We start from the raw sequence: 20,389 nt of genomic DNA, 5'->3' as shown, positions 1-20,389 counted from the left end.
ACAATTCTGAAGCGACCGCAAACCTAGAATTTTGAGCTGAGCTGCAGAAAAGCAGCAGCAGCAGCAGCAGCAGCTGTAAATGTTTGTTCAAACAACTTTAAATGAGTCTGAAGCAACATCTTTGCGTAAAATCTACAATTGGTAGATGCTCAGAAGTGAAATAATGGCTACTGTAGCTATTCAAAACTTTTACTGTAACAAAAAAAGCACCATGACAAGCCTTATTTAACTTGTTGACAGGCGAAAAAAAAAAAAAAAAAACCACAAATGATCCATCCATCGTTTATTAACTTCATCAGAGGTCACGATTATTGTAGCAATACATATTATTGCAAGTAAAATCGACAAATAAACAGAAGCAAGTAAAACCGAAGAAGCGACCTATGAACACAAAGAGTTCCGACACATGGAAAGTTACGGCATTCTCCGCATAAAACTCTTTCTCTACATACATATTGATGTGGATGCGGAAAAGAAATCACACAAATAAATGTACCTCAGAAAAAGACGGCAAAAAAATAAATTGGGGGTTGAAGCCAAGCAATCGAAGAAGTCGTATGAGTTGTTATATAAAAAAAAAAAGAAAAAGAAAAAGATATTTAAATGTTATTACATATTAAAGGATGAAAAAAGATGTGATTAGCAAAATTTGAAGAATATAATCAGGTCAATCTGTGTGTATTCTATCTGGAGTATTTGATGGGTCGGAGCCCCTGGTATCCTCAGATCTTGCCGGAGATCCCTTGTGTCTCATTATATTTCTACATGCTCTGGAACAAAAAGAGAGAAACAAATAGAACAAGTGAAAATGTAGAAGAGGTCTATAATCTATATAACATCATTTGCATGATTGCTCCATGCATCTTCTCAAAAAACTTCTCTATTTCAAGAAGCAGCAACTTTTGCCAACAGAAAGGTTTGAAAATTTTGCTTTGTCAGCATAAGCTTTTAGGCCCCAAATGCGCCTGAAACCCAATTCAGGGCTTCTGCCAAAGACTTTCAATGGAGAGATACGAACTGTCAGTGCTTTTCCAGACAGCTCTACTACTTAAAAGCACGGGTGAGGAAAATAGTACATGTTTAACTCTTCAGTCACTTTCTTGATCTCATGGGACCATAGAACTGGATCAGCGCTCTTTGGCAAGGAATCCTGTTGCTGAGATTTCTCCCTTAGCCATTGCTCAGCTTTGTTGCACTCATTAAAGATCTAAAAATGCATAGTTATTATCAGAATATTAAACTTACACATGAAATAGAAATGCTTCAAAAGAATTAATGGAACTCTTTTAGGTAATATCCAGTTATCCACATATATGCCCTGCGAAATTATCTATTTACATATACATATATGTATCCATGTAAAATATAAATGTTTTCACACGCATTTCATTGTCATTGCAAAGTTGCCCATCTTTATAAAACTTTTCCGAGCATTAAACCAACTTTCCCCCATGAATTGGATGACTCCCCTACTTAAAACGAGGATATTTTTGTAAGAAACTGCTTTTGAGGATTACATATCAAGTTCAGATTGTACATGAATATATATATATACATAAAAACACGGTTTAAGAGTCCTAATATTTTTAGTTAATGAAATTCGTGGAACTTACTGCATCTCTTTCATATGTGGCCAATGATCTCACAGCCATTCTGTGATCAACTATGCACTTCAGCAGCTCCCTTGTAGCTTGAGCTCTCACTTCTTCATCCTTGTATCGGTTCTCGATAGGATCTACCAGCTTTTCTCAACCAAGATCATTCCACAAAAACAGGAAAATTAAAAGAGAGCAATACCAATTGATAAATCAAGGAAAAAAGGGGCTTCCATACGTGTAGCAACACAACAGACGCATGCCAACTAGTCAACATGAGAGATAGCTTGAATGCCCGACATCTAAAAGTTACAAAATGCTGCTAAAAATGTAGGAGATTAATATTACATTCATCTATCAATGGCGTTCAGACTAACCATAATGAAAAGATATATAAAATTTCCGAACAAGAAAGAACAAATTAGTTAGAACACATCTGCTAACCAGCCTTGATTGTTTTCATGACGAAATTGTCATTAACCATACACATAAGCATCCTTTGAACTCATAGCATCAATCTTTACAGTCACAATATATACTACCTACATTCACGTTGGCGACCAGACGGTCAAAATTCAGCACTAAAAGAATGCCTAATCCCCCGAGTAAAATAAGTAAGTGAGACTTATTTCCACATCCCCCCGAAATCATTAAATTGCCACATCCCCCAAATAAATGCCCAATAGTTACAAGATATCAAGGAGTATCCTAGATGCTTATAAGGCAGATATATGATTATTATATCAATAAAAGTGCCAATGTCAAGAATTAGTGACGGTTATAATGGAATAATAAAAAAGATGAACATTTAATAAATAGACGTGATTGCTACCTTCTTTAACTCTTCGAGTTTGCTGCTGTAAACCTTCTCTATTTCATCATCCCCATCTTCGTAAAGCCACTCTTCGGTCTGTTGTAGGTTTGTAGATATGCTTTCCCTTTCTGAATCACTTGCAAAGCTCCGATATCTCTCAAAAAGCTATAGGAAAAAATATGTATCACATAATATTTTTCTGCAAACTTGAATAGGCTAAAATGTATGGGCACCCCGAACTTTAAAGTCATTTAGAAATGAGTGCCAGAACTAAATCTCTAGGGATTTGAATCCCCAATGTATTATTTGATTTCAAAAATTCAGTCTGAACTTTTAACAATCTCTGTAACTTCTTTGGCAAAATGCTTCGTAACTTTTTTACAGAAAATTTTGATAAAATATTCTATGATCAAGAAATACACCCATCTGGGAGCAAAAGTCTGAAAAATTGAAGTCCAGGGATCTGTCCCAAAATGGCATAAAGTAGGGATGCATGAAACAAAAGATAGAAAGCAAACAAACTTTGGGATTACCTTATTGCGAATCTCATAAACATAAGATTCAAGTGCATTTTTTCTCTCTTTGGTTTGCTCCATAAGTCTGTCCTGATAGGCTAGCTGCTGTTCCTGCTCCTGAGCTTCTTGCAACTCTGCCTTGGTCATTCCACCATTAAAAGTCTCCTTCACTGGCAAATCATGCCTTCTTGTGTTCCTTTCCCGCTTTACCTGTTTATGATGATACAATAACATAGATAATTGTACAAAACGAGAAGGGAGAGCAAAAAACCCAAAAAAAGAGGAGGTTTCATGCACACAACCTGCTAAATGTTAGATACATTTTCACTATCTAATAGATCTTCAAGAAATGACAACTGAGGAGAAAATCTTATGTAACTGACAAGACACTAGCGAAAAAACAAGAAATTCACTTTGTGTTCTCTGAGGTAGAGTGATATAACAAGGTATCATGAAATGATGAGAAGTGAACTTCTTGGTCAACATAAGCATCAAAAGAAGTTCTCACATATCTGGCTTTTCACTCTTATACTAATAATGCACTAGATATTGGTAGCAGTTTGGCCTTGAAATCATATTCTTCATATCACAAGGCACCACAAAAGATAATGGTGCAAACAGAGTAAAGCATAAAACTTTGCACCTCCTTGGGTTGGCCTGTGGACCAGCTTTTCTCTCAAGAAGCAGCAGATAGGATTTGGCCAACAAATAGTCTAAAACCTTTGTAGTGGCAGGAAGTTGAAATGAGCTTTCAAAGCCCAGAAGCATAAGCTCCAATTTGAAGCTTCTGCATTTACTGGAGCAATAAGCTGTTGCAGATGGTCAATGAAAAATCTGTCCTTTTCCAAACAATCTTACTCATAGGCTCACACCACTTCCAGCTAGGTCAATCAGGTCAATTTCACTTAATTAAATAATGCAGTTAAGAGAGGGAAGAGCTCACAGCAGCAGATCCAGGATCAGGGGACACCCCATTTTCTATATTATCTGACATTACATAAGACCGTGAAGAAGCAGCAAATTCAGTATCCATATGATCCATGCTAGTTCCTTCCCTCGTAACTGGATCATTTATGTCATCTTCAAACAACTGAAGAAATTGAATATATGTTATTTAAATTTACAAAAATTACACACAAATTAGTGATCAAACCAATAAAAAAACAAATTCTCATACTTACTGAAGCTGATTCCACAGAAACAATGCCATGGAGATTTAACCGCACTCTGACTTTAACTTTAGATTTTTCACTTCCAGCAACTTGAAAAGGGCCAATCTGAAGGAATTATAATTACCCATTTAGAACCAGTACTTAACTATTGCAGCCGGGTGTATTGAAAACCTAAATATGAACATGAGTTAAATGGGTTGGAGAGTTCTTCACCAAGTTTGGCGAGAAAATAAGTTTACTTAGTAAGTTTCAGCTCGACATCAATCGAATTTCTACTAACTAAAATTGAGTAGAAAATCTGAAAACCTAGAGTAACAATAGCAATAATAATGTTTGTAATACTTGCAGATTATTTTCAAAATATCGAGCAGGCAAATTTCTTTTTGACCATGAATGAAACATATGCATACCTGGAAGGAGCTAATTTTCGGTGAAACACCAGGTGGCAGCTCATTTTGATTTGTGTAAAATGCTTCCAAATTGAAAGCACTGCTCCTATGAAGAGTAAGCATTTTTAGACTCGGAATTGGTTGGCCTTTCCGGAATAGAACGTTACTTGACATTGTGTTAATAGGGCCGTCATCTGATGCAATTCCTATAGAGAAGGGTAATGAATCTTGCACCTGCCATATAATAGTTTGTTTTCTATCGTTAAAATGCAGCATAGAAATATGGCTATGACTACCTACTAAACAAACAAAACAGAAAGATGGATGGTTAAACTTCCTAACCCTCGACATTATGTTTTTTTTGCAAATAGGTCAATATAAACAGCAAGACATATGGTTATGAAACTAACAAATAATAATGGTTCTAGTACCTATATTGATTTATTAAAGTAGTTCTAGATACTAGAACTTAAAATCTCTCTCTGTCACATGACTCGTGATTGTACTAGTGACAGGAATTATTCTAACCACAAATCAGTAAAACTGCAGCTTGAAGGACAAATTAAATCCACAAGCAAAAGAATGCAATGCTAGCCAACATATATAGAACTGCAAAATAGACACATACAACTACAAATCTACAAAGAAGAAGAAACAAGTTCAAAAGCAATAAAAGCACAACTGAATGCAAAAATAACAAACATATCAACCAGCCAACCTCATACTCTCTAACCCTAAAAGCAGGGCTCAACATCGCACACTGCACAGCGCAGCCACGCGCAACACATTCACTGGCATTGAGTGTCCTGCTCGGCTCTTTTCTGAAAAACCCAGCAAGAATCTTCATTACCGCCGGGATCCGCGACCCAGACCCAACAAGCTCCACCGACTGTATCCTATCCACGCTCAACCCCGAATCCATTAGAGCCTTTTTACATGGCTCCAATACCCTATCCAGCAAGTCAGAACACAACCTCTCAAACTCCTCTCTCTTCATATATCCCTTCACATCTTTCTCATCCATCAAACACTCTATACTAATAGGCGCCTCTAAATTCGCACTTAGAACCTTCTTCAACTTCTCACAGGCCATTCTCAATCTAATACTTGCCCTAACGCTGGATGCAACATCAATCTTATACTGTTCTTTGAACTGCTCTACAAAGTGATTGTAGAGAACCTCATCAAAATCCCTCCCGCCCAAATTCGCATCACATGCGTGTGAAAGAACCCTCATTTGCCCGGACTCAAAGGCCACAACTGAAACCTGGGTATCACAGTGGCCGATATCAACAAACGCCACATGGGCAGGGAGATCGGTCTTGTAGATTCCGTAGCCCAGTGCGGTGGCGGCTACATCGTGCATCAACCGCAAGGGTTTCAATCCGGCAATCGACGCCGCGTCGAGGTAAGCTCGCCTCTGGGCATCGGTGAAGTACGAGGGTACTCCGATCACGCAATCCGAGACCGAAGTCTCGAGAGACTTCTCGGCGAGGTGCTTCAGGTGCGAAAGAAGCATGGCGAGGATCTGAACGGGCGTAAAGGTGCGATCTTGCCCCAAGTATCGGAGTTGGACGACGACGCCGCCATCGGGGGCGGCAGAGGCGGGGAAAGGGAGGCGGCGAAGATCCGATTGGACATCGGGAGCGGCGAAGGGGCGGCCGAGGAGGCGCTTGACCTGGGTGATGGTGGAGCGGGGGACCATGGCGGCGGAGGCGGCGGCGGCGGAGCCGAGGAGGCGCTGCTTCTCGGCGAAGGCGACAGCGGAGGGGGTCTCGCGCTTGCACTCGTCGTTGAGGAGCACGTCGATGCCCCGCTGCTTTGCCGCCGCGACGACGCAGGTGTCGTTGCCGATGTCGAACCCCACCACGCTCATCTTCGGGGTCGCGGATTCGACGAGGGGGAGAGAGGAGAAAACCTAGAGTCGGGCGAGGAAGGAGAGGAGGAGACGAGACGACGACGACGACGACGACGACGACGACATGGATTTGGGGTTTTTGGGGAATCGAATTGCGGGAAATGGGGATCGAGGGGAATTAGGAACCCTAGAGAGAGAAAGAGGGAGGGGCTAGAGAGAGAGAGAGAGAGAGAGAGAGAGAGGGGGGGCGGGAAACGGAGGGAGAGGGAGAAGGGAATGGTGTTCCGCGGCGCACGGGGCCGGTTTATGCGGGAATGGTAGGGGGAAACGGAACGGGAACGGGAACGGGAACGGGAAAAAGATGATCCTTTTTGCGTGGACTCGGTCCACCATAGACCAATCTTTTAGAACCTCAAACTTTGATGTTTTTACTTTTGGCTAAATTACAGAAAACACCCCTATCAATACTTACGTTTTTACTTACTCCCGTCATTCAAAAATCTATACATTACTCCCTTGAAAAATAAAAAATGTTGATAGAGGGTACGGTATTAACTGTGATGATAAAATGATCAAATTACCCCTCTCCATGACCGATCTTCTTTCCAATCCTGTTAAGTTGTCGCCTTTTCTTTCATTCTTTGCGTCTCGCTCAACCGTAATAACTACTCCATTTCCTCTACATGCTCCCCCACTCCTCTTGCATTCTAGTCATCCCTCCATTTTGGCGACAATAAGTAGGGGATTGGAATAGGCATGGACGAAGAGGTGGGCGAGGGTGAGACGACGAAGGAGCGCGAGAGCGTGTGTGGGCGCAGATGGAGGGGTGAATGAAGGTGAGGCGGTGGAGTAGGGCTGCGACAGCGTGGGTGGCGAGGAAAGAGGTGATAGGAAGGAGACTCAGGATATTTTTGGTATAAAAAATATATAATAATAGAATATAAGCAAAACCCTAACAAAATACTGACGGCGGAGTTTAAAGTGAACATTTCTTATTTTTTAAGAGGGCAAAGTGTAGATTTTTAAATGACAGAAAAAAAATGAAAAAATGGATATTGTCAAAAGAGTTTTCTGTAATTTAGCCTTTGCTTTTTAAAATTAATATATTTAAAATTATTCAAATGGCCTAAAAACAACTATAAAGTTTTCTTTTATGTTAAAAATTGTAGTACTCGGGCACCTGCAATACTCCTATTAACACATTCCAAATTTATTACTTAAAAACAAAGAAATTTTATTAATCTTAAGCGATCGTCCGATTCTAATTTGTTTAAAAATTTTATAATTAATTAATAGAATTGAATAAATTGTGAAAGTTTATGGGGTTTTTTTGTAAAATTCTTCAATAAGTTTATAGAGTGTAATCAAAGGAAAATTTAGTTCCCAACAAAGAAAAATTATTATGCAACCACCCAATGAAACAATGACACGTGCAGGGTTGTACGCTCTCAATACAACGGTCAAAGTAGAGGATCCCTTCCCATGCCCAAACATTATTATAACCCGCATAAATTAATTCTACAACTATATATATAAACGCTTTATCTATTCCGGGGTCTCTTCGTCGTCACCTTCCACTTATTTCTCCCATTTCCCCTCACCTAGGGTTAGGCCGTTAGGGTTTAGGGTTTCTCCTCTCCCCCTTCTCGTCTCCTCTCCCCTCCTCTCCTCTCCTCTCCTCCCCTCTTCGCCAACTTTAGGGTTTCGATCCACGATGATGCAACCCGGCGGAGGGTTGAACCAGGGGTCCTCCATGGCGCCGCCGCCGCAGCAGCAGCAGCAGCCGCCGCAGTGGGGGACGATCCCGCCGCCGCAGCCGATGTGGAACCAACAGCCCTCGCAGATCCCGCCGCCGCTGCCGCAGACCCAGCCGCACCCCTACTACGGCGGAGCCTCCGCCGCCGCCGCCGCCGCGGCGCCGCCCCATGCGGCCCCCGCCGACGAGGTGCGGACGCTGTGGATCGGGCACTTGCAGTACTGGATGGACGAGAACTACGTATTCGGCTGCTTCGCTCAGACCGGAGAAGTAAGACCTAATCGCATGCTTAATTACGATCGTTGTATAGTTCTGTTTCTTTTGGGGGTTTTTATAGATCTAGATTTTAGGGTTACTTGTTTCAATTTTTGGTGTAGATGAGCTGATAATTGTAAATCTAAACCCTAACCTTAGGTTCTATACATTATCGAACTTTAGTTAATCCCATTTTTACTAATTCGACTCTACTGTGCTATGGTCTCTGTTTTTTAGCTATTCTCTTCTACGGGTTTTTGATAAATTTCTGAGCCTTGATCCATGATAATTGATAATATTAGGTTCTTTCGGTGAAGCTGATCCGCGACAAGCAATCAGGGCAATTGCAGGGTTACGGGTTCATCGAATTTGCAACCCGTGCCACTGCGGAACAAATTCTTCAAACCTATAATGGTCAGATTATGCCTAATTCTGACCAAACCTTTAGATTGAATTGGGCCAGTGCAGGCGACAAACGCGATGAGACTCCTGATTATACGATTTTTGTCGGGGATTTGGCAGCGGATGTTACTGACTTTGTGTTGCAAGAGACCTTCAGGAGCCACTACTCGTCTGTTAAAGGCGCGAAAATCGTAATCGATAAGTTAACAGGGCGGTCGAAGGGATATGGTTTTGTAAGGTTTGGAGACCCCACTGAACAAGCGCGTGCCATGGCTGAAATGAATGGTGTGTTCTGCTCCACAAGGGCTATGCGTATTGGTCCAGCCACAACTAAGAAAACTGTGGGTGCTCAACAGAAAGGTAGACAATGTTAACAAGTTGTCCACTTTTTTTTAGCATTTACCTTAATTTTTTATCAGAAATACAGATGACCCCCATGTATGCCGCAATTTGTACTTATTGCCTAAATAATCAAATCCTACAGATAACTCTTTGATAGTTAGAAAATATTGCACTTTGCCACCTGATAAGGGGTAAATTGTTAATGTTTTTTGAATTAGTGGGGGTTATCTATAGGTTTTGATTCTAGATGGGATGAAGCACGATCTGCGATGTAACGCGGGGGGTTGTTTGTAGTGTAGTGTTTCTTTTTCTTGTTCCCTGGTTTTTATTTTGTTGTAGTTATTGACAACCAACTTACTGACATGAATGAGTGGTATCATGCTTATGTCATTCTTCGTTATACTGTTTGGTGTGATAGCTTGAATTTGTGCTTTTTGGTATCTAGAGAATGGAATTCCTTTTGCTTTTCATTTCCAGTCAGTTGAAGATAAGCGCCATTCCTTTCCTTCGATATATGTACAAAGTCATTTCCTTCCAGCGTTTCCTTTGTGATTTGGGCTCATTTAATACAGCTTCAAGTAATTAAAAACTTATAACTCGTTGTCTCGAAGCAGGGCACCAAGAGGCTCTCTTCATTTAGGGCCTGGAACTGATTTCAGCTGAGATGAGCGTGGCCTCAGTTAGGTCAGTGTTATTGTTTATGTAGTAAATTCGTCCTTGGTTTTTTTTGGTGACCAAAACTACAATCTTTCTTAAGTTTACAATTCAGTTACGTTCTCAGCTTTGTTTATGATTCTAAAGAGCTATTAGCATTTTTTTTTCTTTTACTTATTCTTAAAATTTGTAGTTAAGGTATACCGATTAATTCAATTTTCTCTTAGATCTAGGCTAGTTTTTTTAATAGAGGCTCTATATGTTTGTGGAGTAACTCGTTTCTTCTTCCAGCTCAATGTTGATCTCCTAGGGATTTTTTTATAATTATTATTATTTAATCTTATCCTATTTTTCATGTTTTAGAAAGTTCCTGTCTTTGATCTCCAGGTCTTTTCTTTTCCCTCTTTCCTTATTCAAATAGCATATACATATCTATGCTTTGCTGAAACGGTGTGTATTTTTACATAGTTTTTGGTATTTAAGAATTTTTCATACAAAGGAAACAACTCTTCATATAATTGCCAGCATATAATCCATTTTCTTGGGGCACCACAGTCTTCAATAGATCAGTCAAACTCTGGCATGCCACATAGAAAGTCACGACTATCCGAAGGTGATTATGTACACATAAGACTGGACAATGACTACACAGAGATGTCCTACTTGTTTCTATCTTTTGCTCTATCATGGCAAACTATTAATGATGGAAGTTCATTACTTGAAATCTTGCTGACTTTTTTTTGTTCTTAGTTGAATTAGTTGAGGAAGAACTGGTGATCTATAATTTATGTTTGAGTGATCTATAATCAGTTGAATATTCTTACTTTTTGCTATTTCAAATCCTCACATTTCTCGCCAACCTTCTTTTTACCTGCAAGTATTCAAAGTGTAACTGGAGTTCCGGTGCTTCCAACAACCTCTATATCTTCTGTAACAGGAGATTTGATGTTCAGTCAGACAACATTTTGTTAGTATTCTGCGGTATATCATGATGGAATAATTCTAATGCTTTATATGCTGAATTATTGAATGAGCACTGCACCATAATATCTAGGGCAGTAGTTGTGTTCTTCTCTTACAATATAAGATCTTCTCCTACTATTTATCTCTGTTATACCCGATCTTTTTATTGTGAACTTGTGAAAAAGTTAGCTGCATGTTCTTTGAATTGGTGCAAGGATGATTTGTCCTGCTGCAATAGGATGAAGAAGTCTAATTAAGTGTTCCTCTCTACGTTGGTAGAGATTTGGGTTTATTATTATCTTGCATGTTTACTTTATTATTTGGAAATTGGTAGCTTTGGTGGATAATGTTTGTTTCAGATTGTTGTTGGCCTTCAAAGCATTGTGGCAGGTAAGGTTTCGCAAATTATGCGTTGATTTTCAGAGGTTTAGGCACCTAAAAATTTTGCTTCGGTCACCCTTGTACCTGAATTAAGTTGGCTGTGTTCGGCCATATTATTTGCAGACGTAAATATTCTGGGTTTTTTATGATCTTATCCTCTGCGTATTTACACCTTTATTTTTAAGTTGCAGTGTAAAACAAATGTAACAAGCTATTGACTTGTATTTACAGTTAATGTCATTCAATAAATCTCATAAATATTTTCCATTTCTTTTGGTATTTGCAGCTTCTTCTGATGGAACTCACTCGGAGAGTGATCCAAATAACACTACCGTGGGTGTCTACCTTCAACTTCTGTATCAAACCTCAATGATATATATATATATATATATAGAATCCAGCTACTATCCTTTTAGGAGGATAGGTGATAGGACCTTCGTCCTATCAAATCGTTTTTGATGATAGAGATCCCAAATAGATGATCGAAACCATTGAAGTTGATCTAGAATATGTGAATTATCTAGGAACTAAATTTTATAAATTTTAAAATTTATTTACATAGTGATCAAAGGATTGCAAAATTGACAGTTTTTACGTCCTATATGAACCGTTTGCTTATTTAACGGTGTAGAGTAATCCAAACCGGTTGAATTTTTTATAGAAAATTCTTTATACTATTTAGATAATGTTTAATAACTCTGATCTTAAATTGAGAAAGTCTAACCTCTGTTTTCAGAAGGTCATTTGTTTTTGACCGTTCATTTTTTGACTTTTCGATGGACTTGGTAATGATTTTTAAAAATTACAAAATTCAGTTTTTAAATATTTCTAATAGTGTACATCAATTTCAACGGTGCCGATTATCAATTTGAAGTCCTGATCATCCAAAATGACTTGATAGGACAAAGACTTCTATCTTCTTAAGAGGATAGTAGCCGGACTCATTATATATATATATTCCTACAAAAATCTGAATTCATGCATGAACTTTACAAACCAACTTTATAACATGCATCTGCTAACTTCCCAACTTGTGCTATTAGGGTACTTCTGTACATTTTTGATGCATGCTTATGATAATTCAGATTTTGTAGGGCTGTATATGCAAATAGATCAATTTGCAGTGATATATATGTAAAAGCCATGACACTAATTCGTCGCTTATCTATTAAGAATCAGAATATTCTTTTCTGCAGATATTCGTTGGTGCACTGGACTCAAATGTGAGCGAAGATCATCTACGCCAACTTTTCAACCCTTATGGGGAACTTGTCCATGTAAAGATACCTCCTGGGAAGAGATGTGGGTTTGTTCAATTTGCTAGCAGGTTTGGTGCATTTGAAAACTCAGCTACCTTTGTATGAGAATCACTTTAATAACTAAGTTTGATATTTCTCCTTTGTTGTTGATGTTCTCTAGGGCTTGTGCGGAGGAAGCGCTACTGATGTTGCAGGGGACTCAATTGGGCGGGCAGAACATTCGGCTCTCATGGGGCCGTACCCCATCAAACAAACAGGTATATGAGTATATATATTTTAGAGTTGGCGGGGTTTAAGTACTAGTTTAGTCCCTGAAGGTGGATCTCAATTTGAAACTATGTTCTCAGAGTTGCATTTTTAACTGTTTGTTCCCTGAAGTTTGTTTTTTGTACCAGTTTCAAATTGAAAACATTTTTGAAATCTGTGTTAAACTTCGGGCTAGATTTGTAAATAAGCCGTTCCCTTCTTTTTTTTTTTGTTATTATCTTGCTGAGATTAAGGAGCAATTTGCTAACATCTTTTTTATGTTTTTTCTTTTTTTTTCCCCCTTTTTCTCCCTTTCCAGCCACAACAGGAACCTAACCAATGGAGCAGTGGCTACTATGGCTACGGGCAAGGTTATGAAGCTTCTTATAACTATCCGCAAGCTCCTCAGGATCCTAACATGTATTCGTACGGATCCTACCCAGGATACGCCAATTACCCACCCCAGCAGGTAAAATGATCATATCCATCATCTTTTGGTCATCGTGGTTTTGTTCCCGTATTTGCAATTTTTGGTGTAGTTAATTGCATTATTACTTCGTTGGATATTTTTCCTACCTGATTATATGTTAGTTCTCAGTACTATCCCAATACTTTGTTAACATATTTTGATTGCTCATTTTCTTGCTCAGATATTTAGCATTTACTTATTTTTAAATGCCAGGACAATATGTGCCCCATAAAATTATCACTTTTCATCTGTTAACATTTTTGTGTTGTTTAAATGCCAAGTCCTATTGGCCTGTTTGAAATTTGTTCCAAAGTGAGCAAAAGTGGTTTGATTTGCCGAAGGTTGAAAACAAGTCCAGGACACATTTAAGTTTTAGCATAATTTGAGATTGCCACCTGAAAAATCTGTTTGTGCTGCACCTATCCCCTCAAGAGGTGGTTTTTCATCCCACAATCTTATTGTTCTGCTGGGTTTATGAAAATATTATACTAAAAGAGTTTATCAGGTGGGTAGAGGGATTTCTCCCTTTCGACAAAAATCTCCTCAACTGTGATTTCTGCAAGTGAAGCAGAAGCTTCGAATTGCAACGCCCGTTTTCAAGGCTCAAAAGCTCATTTCCGCTGTGTTTTATAGTTGCTGCTACAAATAACCTAACCTTTTACTGTTTCTTTCCTTGCAGTGATCGCTGGTGTTACTCGAAGAAGCCATTTTCCCGTGTCGGCGGAACCCTAATCAGATGGTTAAAAGTTGTAGTAATTTGGGTTGGATGGGAACCGGCAGGTTGATACAGAAATGATGCATGCTGCTACTGTTGTTGCCGGCTTGTCTTATTCTCTTTCTTATACCTTCTGCTTCATACTATAGCTGTTATTGGTGTGAGAATACTCTTATTCAACTCTTTCTATGCTTGGATTAATCCTTCGAGATTGTGTTTTGTTTTTGGTTTCTGGTGTCGTCAACGTTCGCGCTGCATGCTCAGTTAAGATATATCCGCATTTACCATTCGCAGATGTGATTCACCGAGTCGGGTGAGATCTGATCGGTCAGTAGTGATGGTAAATACGGCTTCGCGTGTGGCGCTGCTGTGTGTTTTTCTTAATCCTCTCTTCTCTCTAATAAAATTGGTAATTTGATCCTGTGTTCAACTGCGTGTTTACTATATTCGTTGTTTTTTTGGTGCAAGTTTTAAGTTGTTAATTATTATAATTATCTTTTAAATAACTCTTCGAGGGAGATGTCTCTAAACTTTCACATTTGTTCGAAATATAAGTGAGAGATAAATACAAGATTTGGTGATCCAAAAAACAAATTAGACAATGAAGGAACCAATGCGTTTCACCAAACTGTACAAAACCACCCCACTATTTTCATCCATCCAGCTGATTAATTCAAGAGGGATATAAAATTGAGAGATAAATACAAGAAGATCGTATGTGTTATCTCAACAGGGCTTCTCTCATGCCCAGTGCTAGGATCTCACTAACATTACATGGCTTCTCCAGGGCTCTCTAAACAGGCTGCGATTTCGAAGATAATACGAACCGAGTCAACCTCTCCCACTTCAGTTTCTTCGACCTGCGAAGGTTTCATCGGGTTCATAAAACATTAGACAACTCAACGGATCAGGCGGCCGAAATCGCCAAATGAAACTACTACAGGGGAAAAGAAGCTGCATGGGAGATCCGCATATTTAGCTTCCGAACCAGCTGTCCCTTAAAAAAAGAACGAGAACTGGTGCTCGAAAGGATGACTTTCTTTAAAACTATCAGAAACATAGATTCGACAATTCACAACGAACGCCAGAGAATTATTTTCTTCTACTATTTTCGGACACCCGAAAGGTCGAATACAGATACTTACAGCTGAAAAGATCAATCCGGTTTCTTCAAGTTTAAGCAGTTGTCAGCTGCTTGGTTGAACAGCTCCTGAACCATCTTTAGTTCCAGTTCTGTAATCGTGTAAGGGATTACGATATAAGTGCTCGGGCGAGAGTACCGCACTAACGCACCTGAACTTGAAAACTTATTTTATAATTGAATGAGGGTTAAAGAGTTTCCAAATTTCTATCCCCAGTGATCTTCAATATTACGAAGAAAATAGGATTTCATGATTTGTGGATTAAATCCTCCTAGTTGTATAGATAGAAAATAGAGAATTACCTGCAGCCTCCAATTGCTTTTCAAGTTCCAGGCCCACAGCTTCATTCTCTGCCTGGACATTTCAGCACAAATGTCATAGATACCAAAAGTTAATTTTGTAGTTCATCTAGTTTTAGGTGAGATCCTATTTATCTCCATAAATCACGCTGAGTCCCGTTTCGGATTTTACTATCACTCATCCAATTGTTGGGTTCAGTGAAGATAAAGACAATGCTTACTTGGAGCTCGGCAATTCTTTTCAACTGAGCATCCTCTCCCGACAATGGCAATGCAGCAACCAGCATGTCAAACTGTAAAAGAAAAAAATAAATCCTCACAAAATTACCAAGATTACAAATTCCTAAGATTTGTACGGTAGTTTTGAACAAAATCAGGTCATATAAATAACATCAAAGATCACAGGATGCATTGGCCATAGTCCCCTCAAGCCATATAAATAAAACCTAAAATTTCATGCATGCCGTTTAAAAACTTAATTCCCTACGCACATAAACCTTGTGCTTACAAAATTGCTCCACTTCAGAAACCTTTTCTAGTACAAAAGCAACTTCTGTATATGGACGGACAACTCTCATTCTAGAAAAAAAAAACTGTACTTACCAGGGTTATAGATGAAAATTCAGATTTTACCGACGTACGCAAGCAAGTAGATGATTTTGCAGCGGCATATACGTAAAGCCCATTCCCCTAAGTAGTGTTACGACAGTGTATGCATTTCAATTAATTAAAACAATCTTTTACCTTCTTCGCAGCCTGGACCAGAGCTGCACTCATCGCTTTGGATTGCTCAGCGACATTCACCGCCTCCTCAGAGGGATTAGTGGCTGGCGGTTCGGGATAATCTGGTGATAGTCGGACCGGTGGGGCATCTCGTTGGAGTGTTCCAAAGGTGTTTAGGGAGAGCATGGCGATGGTATTTACCTGTTCTTGTAGCTGAGATATGATATCCATTATATTCCTGCAAATAGATCCAGAACAAGAAAACTTGGTGTGAGGTTACGAAATCCGAGCATGAGAATAAAGCAGTAGAAAAAGAGGGATAGATGTAACAGAAGCACCATGCACCAACTATACAAAATGATCTGATTACCACTGTGATAGTATGAAGGCTCGACAAAACTGTGACTTCGACGAAAGCTTCTGGATTTGCACAAACTAATAGTAAAACAGCCGAGGAAAAACAATATGACAGTGAAATTTGGAGTTAAAGAGTATGAAAAGCAATGGTCGTTAAGGAATTCACTGCAACCTTACTGAGGTTTTTTTTTTTCACATTTTGTCTCTATGGTAAACTTGGTCACAGATCAGGTTCATGTCGCAATTTAGAAGTCCCCCCCGAACCCTCACCTTCCGATTTGTAGTTAAAACCATGAAAATAATGTGCTACAATACAATATAATACGTAATGTTGAATCGCTGTTCTTAGCTACTTATTATTATTATTATCCATTATTTTCAAACAATTCACTCAATCCATTGATAACACTTGAAAGGAAACCAAATTGTTCGAGAGTAACACCGAAGCTCAAATGCATCCAAATTCTTTGGTTAAGGAAATTAAGCTCTTACATTTAGAAGAATCAAACAGAGTAGCTTCTCTACATCTCAGATACTATAGCAAGCAACTCAATAACAAACAAATTAGAGAAATTATTCTACGATCAAAATAGGCACCGTTTGCATCCAAAATCACTCCTTTTGAACTCATACAAACAAAATAAACCCATCAATTTTTATTTTTTTTTTAAATGATACAGAAGGAATCTTAGGACCTAATACTCTCATCAATTCTAAGCTAAAACTTGCTCGTCTTAACCATCACAGCATCAAAACTACAATTACATCACAAAATCGAAACATAAACATTTAGAAACCCTAGAATTTGAGGGGAACAACGGATCCTTACAGAGGCACGAGGCGATCGAATTCGTCGAGAGGAAGAGGCGAGATCCACCAAACCCTAGAGAGAGAGAGAGAGAGAGAGAGAGAGGAGTCGGAGTGGTGAAGAGAGAGAGAGAGAGAAGGGTATTTTGGTCATTCACGTTAATCTATCAATAGTTACATGAACCAGGTGTATCCGAACACTTGTGGACCAAAATGCCTACTTGCCGTTCGTTTTGATCTAGCATGTGAATCTCGACCGTCCACTACGGAGCGGAGGTAAAATTGCATCACGAGTGTTAACCTTGTTGGATATTTGCACCACACCCCTCACCAATTTTGTTCTAAAAATTTAATTTATTTTTACCTAAAACAATATTTATTAGTGTTGGTTTTATATCTATATCTTTATCATCTATACTATACTATATTATTTTTTTATTATATTAACCTTGTTGGGTTCCACCGTTAAGTAATGTTGTTTTAAACTGAACACATTGAACCAGTTCATCTCTTCTTTTGTTCTTTCTTTGAACCAAACCATCTACTTTGTTATATACTCTGGTTGAACCCAATTCTTCGCCGAACCGGACCACTTCTTCTTTTTATTCTTTCTTTGAACCGTCTTTTCTTCTTATGCTTTCTTTGGACTGAACTGGCCTACTTTATTATATACTCTATGCTGAATTTGGCTCTTCACTGAACAGGCCATCTCTTCTTTCTATTCTTTCTTTGAACTGCCTCTTTTTTCTGTTATTTATTTGAATTGTATCAGCCTACTTTGTTATATAATCTATGTTGAATCCCCTTTTTCACTGAATCAGCGTATTTCTTCTTCCTATTTTTTCTTTGAACTTAACCGGCCTTTTCTTTCTTTGAACCACCTCTTTTTCCTTTCTTTTTTTTTGAAGCGAACTGACCTACTTTATTATATACTGTGTTGAACCCGATTCTTCACCGAATCAGGCCACCTCTTCTTCCTATTCTTTCTTTGAACCGAATCAGCCTACTTTATTATAATATTTCATTTGAATCAGGTTCTTCTCTCCTTATTTAAACCGAACAGGCTCTACTGTTGCTTTATTTCTTTGAACCGATCTAGCTTACTTGAACCCGGTTCTTCACTTTAGCCTAAATTTTAAATCGTTCTTTGACTGGGATTTTTTTCATCTTCTTCAGCTATGAGAGATAAAGAGTCGTATAACTGTTGGACAAAAAGGTTCCAAAATTGTGAGCATAAACCCGAAGGTCAGAGGGCAACCCTTGGAATTCACCTTATAATGTTGAGGCATGTTTTCTTTGTGTTAATGGGCTTACTGGTTGAGTAATTGTGGTTGGTTAGAGGCCAAATTAATTGTATCCTAGAGCCTATAAATAGGTTGGTTGGCTAAGGCCAAAGAAGAGTAAAGTGAGTACATATAATTTATATTTCTTAGTAGTGCAGTATGATATGTCTTCTTCCTTCATCGAAGTTTCCTGTATAGAATTTCAAGTCGCCGAAACGAAGGAGAAGGCTGTTAGATTATTGAAACGTCGGAAAAAGATAGAAAGGCGAAAAGTGAGTGAAAAGGAGAAGACGGAAAGGCGGTAGGTGAGTGAGAAAGAGAGAAATATTGGCAGTATAGAAAAATATTTTGGAGTAGGAAAAAAAAAAAGAAGTGAGAGTGGTGCATCGTTGTTTCTTGTTTCCTACTCAACGTTTTCCTCTATTGTATTAAAAATTCTTCCACGATTATTCATTCACTTCCATCTGTATTTCTGTATAATAATATTTACATTCTTTTTTATTTCAGCATCTTTTGTGACGATCTTTTCTCAACGGTAAAATATGCCTACTTTATTTTATTACGTCCTATACCATGTACATTTTAAAATTTTGATTTTCAATAATATTACCTCAGAAATATTTTAAAATTTTGTTTCTATTATCTATCTGTCGCATCGCGTGAGTCTCTACACCAGTAAATATAATTTAATATTGATATACCAATATTAGATCTTAACATTCTCTCATATAATAAACTTAATTGAAATAATTACTAAAAATATTAATATCAATAAAAAATGATTAAAACTTAGGGACGCTGAAGAAGATGAGTAATCGATGGTGTTAATAACTCACAGAATCAATTATATTTTTTAAGATTGAAAATTGAATAATTGAATCAATGGATGATTATATTATATATTTTATTTGATGTAATTTTAACAGAGGAGAGATGACAGAGACACAAGTTAAGTTAAAATAGAATTTGTTTAAAGAATTTAATTACTTATAAAAAATTTTTGTTGAAAATATATTTCTCATCTGGTTGGTGCGTAGAAAACTTAGTAATTTCATTGAAAAAATATTTTATATTTTAAATTTTTATTTAGAAATTTAAAATTGTGTTTTTGAAAAGAAAAATTCATATTTTTTTAGATGCCAAATAATCACTAAAAAACCCCATTAGGGGCTGTTTGGTTGGATGTAGTTGCAGAAACAGTGTAGTTGAAAATACATGCAGTTGCAAATGCTGCAGTTGTAACTGCTGCAGTTACATTTCTTCTGTTTCGTTTTATGCAGTTGCAACTGCTGCAGTTACATTTCTTCTGTTTGGTAATATGAAGCTGATAGTTGTATTTGTGAATTTTGTCACCTTTTCAGATAGAATGGTGAGATTACCTTCACTAAACATAAAATAATTGTATAAGTTTATTAATCATTTAAATTTACTATTTATAAATAAATAAGTAGATATATATAATATTCTTCAACTTATTAATCGACACATTTAAAATTTTTAATTTATTTAATTTTAATATGTAAATCAAACTTTAAAATTTAAACGATTCTCTCATTTTTTTTTATCAAATTTAATAATTATAATTAATTAAAACTTATTAAATTAACATACACGATCACATTCTATAAAATTTTTTAAAAAAAACTATATTTATATTTTAAATAAAATAAATTTAAAAAATTTAATTTTTTGCACAAAACTTGTATTGTCTAAAAAATTTTATTAGTATGAGTTTATTTACAAGTATTTTTATTTACCTATATACATATATTATTTATTTATTTATTATTGTTAATTTATGAGTGATCCTATCCCTCACCAACTACTGTAGTTGGAACTACGGCCAATTTGGATGTAGTTCCAACTGCAGCATTTGGACCTTCTTGTGTAGTTGAAACTGCAGCAGTTGAACTCAACTGCACTAAACCAAACCAAAGGAATTAAGGCTGCACCCATTTGTTGTGCAAATGCGTGCAACCAAACAACTCCTTAA

The 20,389-nt window shown here is 37.7% G+C and overlaps 3 protein-coding genes across 4 annotated transcripts; 1 reads left to right on the top strand and 2 right to left on the bottom strand.

Moving 5' to 3' along the window:
• Positions 1–397: 397 nt before the first annotated feature.
• On the bottom strand, positions 398–6,584 carry LOC109703778 (heat shock 70 kDa protein 16-like). The gene is made up of 9 exons (XM_020224495.1): positions 5,204–6,584; positions 4,507–4,719; positions 4,106–4,201; positions 3,868–4,014; positions 2,943–3,134; positions 2,428–2,574; positions 1,614–1,742; positions 1,077–1,207; positions 398–770 (listed from the first exon to the last, which is right to left on the bottom strand). Exons 1-9 carry the CDS (start codon positions 6,359–6,361, stop codon positions 668–670), a joined length of 2,316 nt encoding a protein of 771 aa, XP_020080084.1. The 5' UTR covers positions 6,362–6,584; the 3' UTR covers positions 398–667.
• Positions 6,585–7,891: 1,307 nt separating this feature from the next.
• LOC109703775 (polyadenylate-binding protein RBP45-like) lies at positions 7,892–14,211 on the top strand. Its single transcript, XM_020224490.1, has 7 exons — positions 7,892–8,369; positions 8,657–9,116; positions 11,383–11,429; positions 12,293–12,423; positions 12,516–12,612; positions 12,921–13,070; positions 13,750–14,211. The coding sequence occupies exons 1-7, from the start codon at positions 8,058–8,060 to the stop codon at positions 13,750–13,752; spliced, it is 1,200 nt and encodes a 399-aa protein (XP_020080079.1). The 5' UTR covers positions 7,892–8,057; the 3' UTR covers positions 13,753–14,211.
• Positions 14,212–14,363: 152 nt separating this feature from the next.
• On the bottom strand, positions 14,364–17,236 carry LOC109703776 (mediator of RNA polymerase II transcription subunit 21-like). 2 transcript variants are annotated; one of them, XM_020224493.1, is made up of 6 exons: positions 17,136–17,236; positions 15,971–16,187; positions 15,448–15,519; positions 15,230–15,281; positions 14,931–15,018; positions 14,364–14,645 (listed from the first exon to the last, which is right to left on the bottom strand). In XM_020224493.1, the coding sequence occupies exons 2-5, from the start codon at positions 16,178–16,180 to the stop codon at positions 14,942–14,944; spliced, it is 411 nt and encodes a 136-aa protein (XP_020080082.1). In that variant the 5' UTR covers positions 16,181–16,187; positions 17,136–17,236; the 3' UTR covers positions 14,364–14,645; positions 14,931–14,941. The 2 variants fall into 2 exon arrangements, with proteins under 2 accessions (XP_020080082.1, XP_020080081.1); XM_020224492.1 differs by lacking the exon at positions 17,136–17,236 and adding an exon at positions 16,320–17,097.
• Between the last annotated feature and the right edge of the window lie 3,153 nt (positions 17,237–20,389).

This window comes from Ananas comosus, unplaced genomic scaffold, assembly GCF_001540865.1.
Source record: "Ananas comosus cultivar F153 unplaced genomic scaffold, ASM154086v1, whole genome shotgun sequence".
Lineage (NCBI taxonomy): Eukaryota > Viridiplantae > Streptophyta > Magnoliopsida > Poales > Bromeliaceae > Ananas > Ananas comosus.
Note: the sequence above shows the minus strand (reverse complement) of the source record. Positions and strands in the feature narration are given on the sequence as shown.

What these genes read in the sequence shown, in the direction of transcription:
- LOC109703778 (XM_020224495.1), bottom strand. Translation starts at nt 6,361, where the DNA reads ATGAGCGTGGTGGGGTTCGACATCGGCAACGACACCTGCGTCGTCGCG. An exon ending in CGAAAATTAGCTCCTTCCAG is followed by an intron (nt 4,202 to 4,506) that starts GTATGCATATGT and finishes TAATTCCTTCAG; the next exon opens with ATTGGCCCTTTTCAAGTTGC. An exon ending in TTTATGAGATTCGCAATAAG is followed by an intron (nt 2,575 to 2,942) that starts GTAATCCCAAAG and finishes TTTTTCCTATAG; the next exon opens with CTTTTTGAGAGATATCGGAG.
- LOC109703775 (XM_020224490.1), top strand. Translation starts at nt 8,058, where the DNA reads ATGATGCAACCCGGCGGAGGGTTGAACCAGGGGTCCTCCATGGCGCCG. An exon ending in GTGATCCAAATAACACTACC is followed by an intron (nt 11,430 to 12,292) that starts GTGGGTGTCTAC and finishes TCTTTTCTGCAG; the next exon opens with ATATTCGTTGGTGCACTGGA. An exon ending in TTTGTTCAATTTGCTAGCAG is followed by an intron (nt 12,424 to 12,515) that starts GTTTGGTGCATT and finishes GATGTTCTCTAG; the next exon opens with GGCTTGTGCGGAGGAAGCGC.
- LOC109703776 (XM_020224493.1), bottom strand. Translation starts at nt 16,180, where the DNA reads ATGGATATCATATCTCAGCTACAAGAACAGGTAAATACCATCGCCATG. An exon ending in AAAGAATTGCCGAGCTCCAA is followed by an intron (nt 15,282 to 15,447) that starts GTAAGCATTGTC and finishes TGAAATGTCCAG; the next exon opens with GCAGAGAATGAAGCTGTGGG. An exon ending in AAAGCAATTGGAGGCTGCAG is followed by an intron (nt 15,019 to 15,229) that starts GTAATTCTCTAT and finishes ACACGATTACAG; the next exon opens with AACTGGAACTAAAGATGGTT.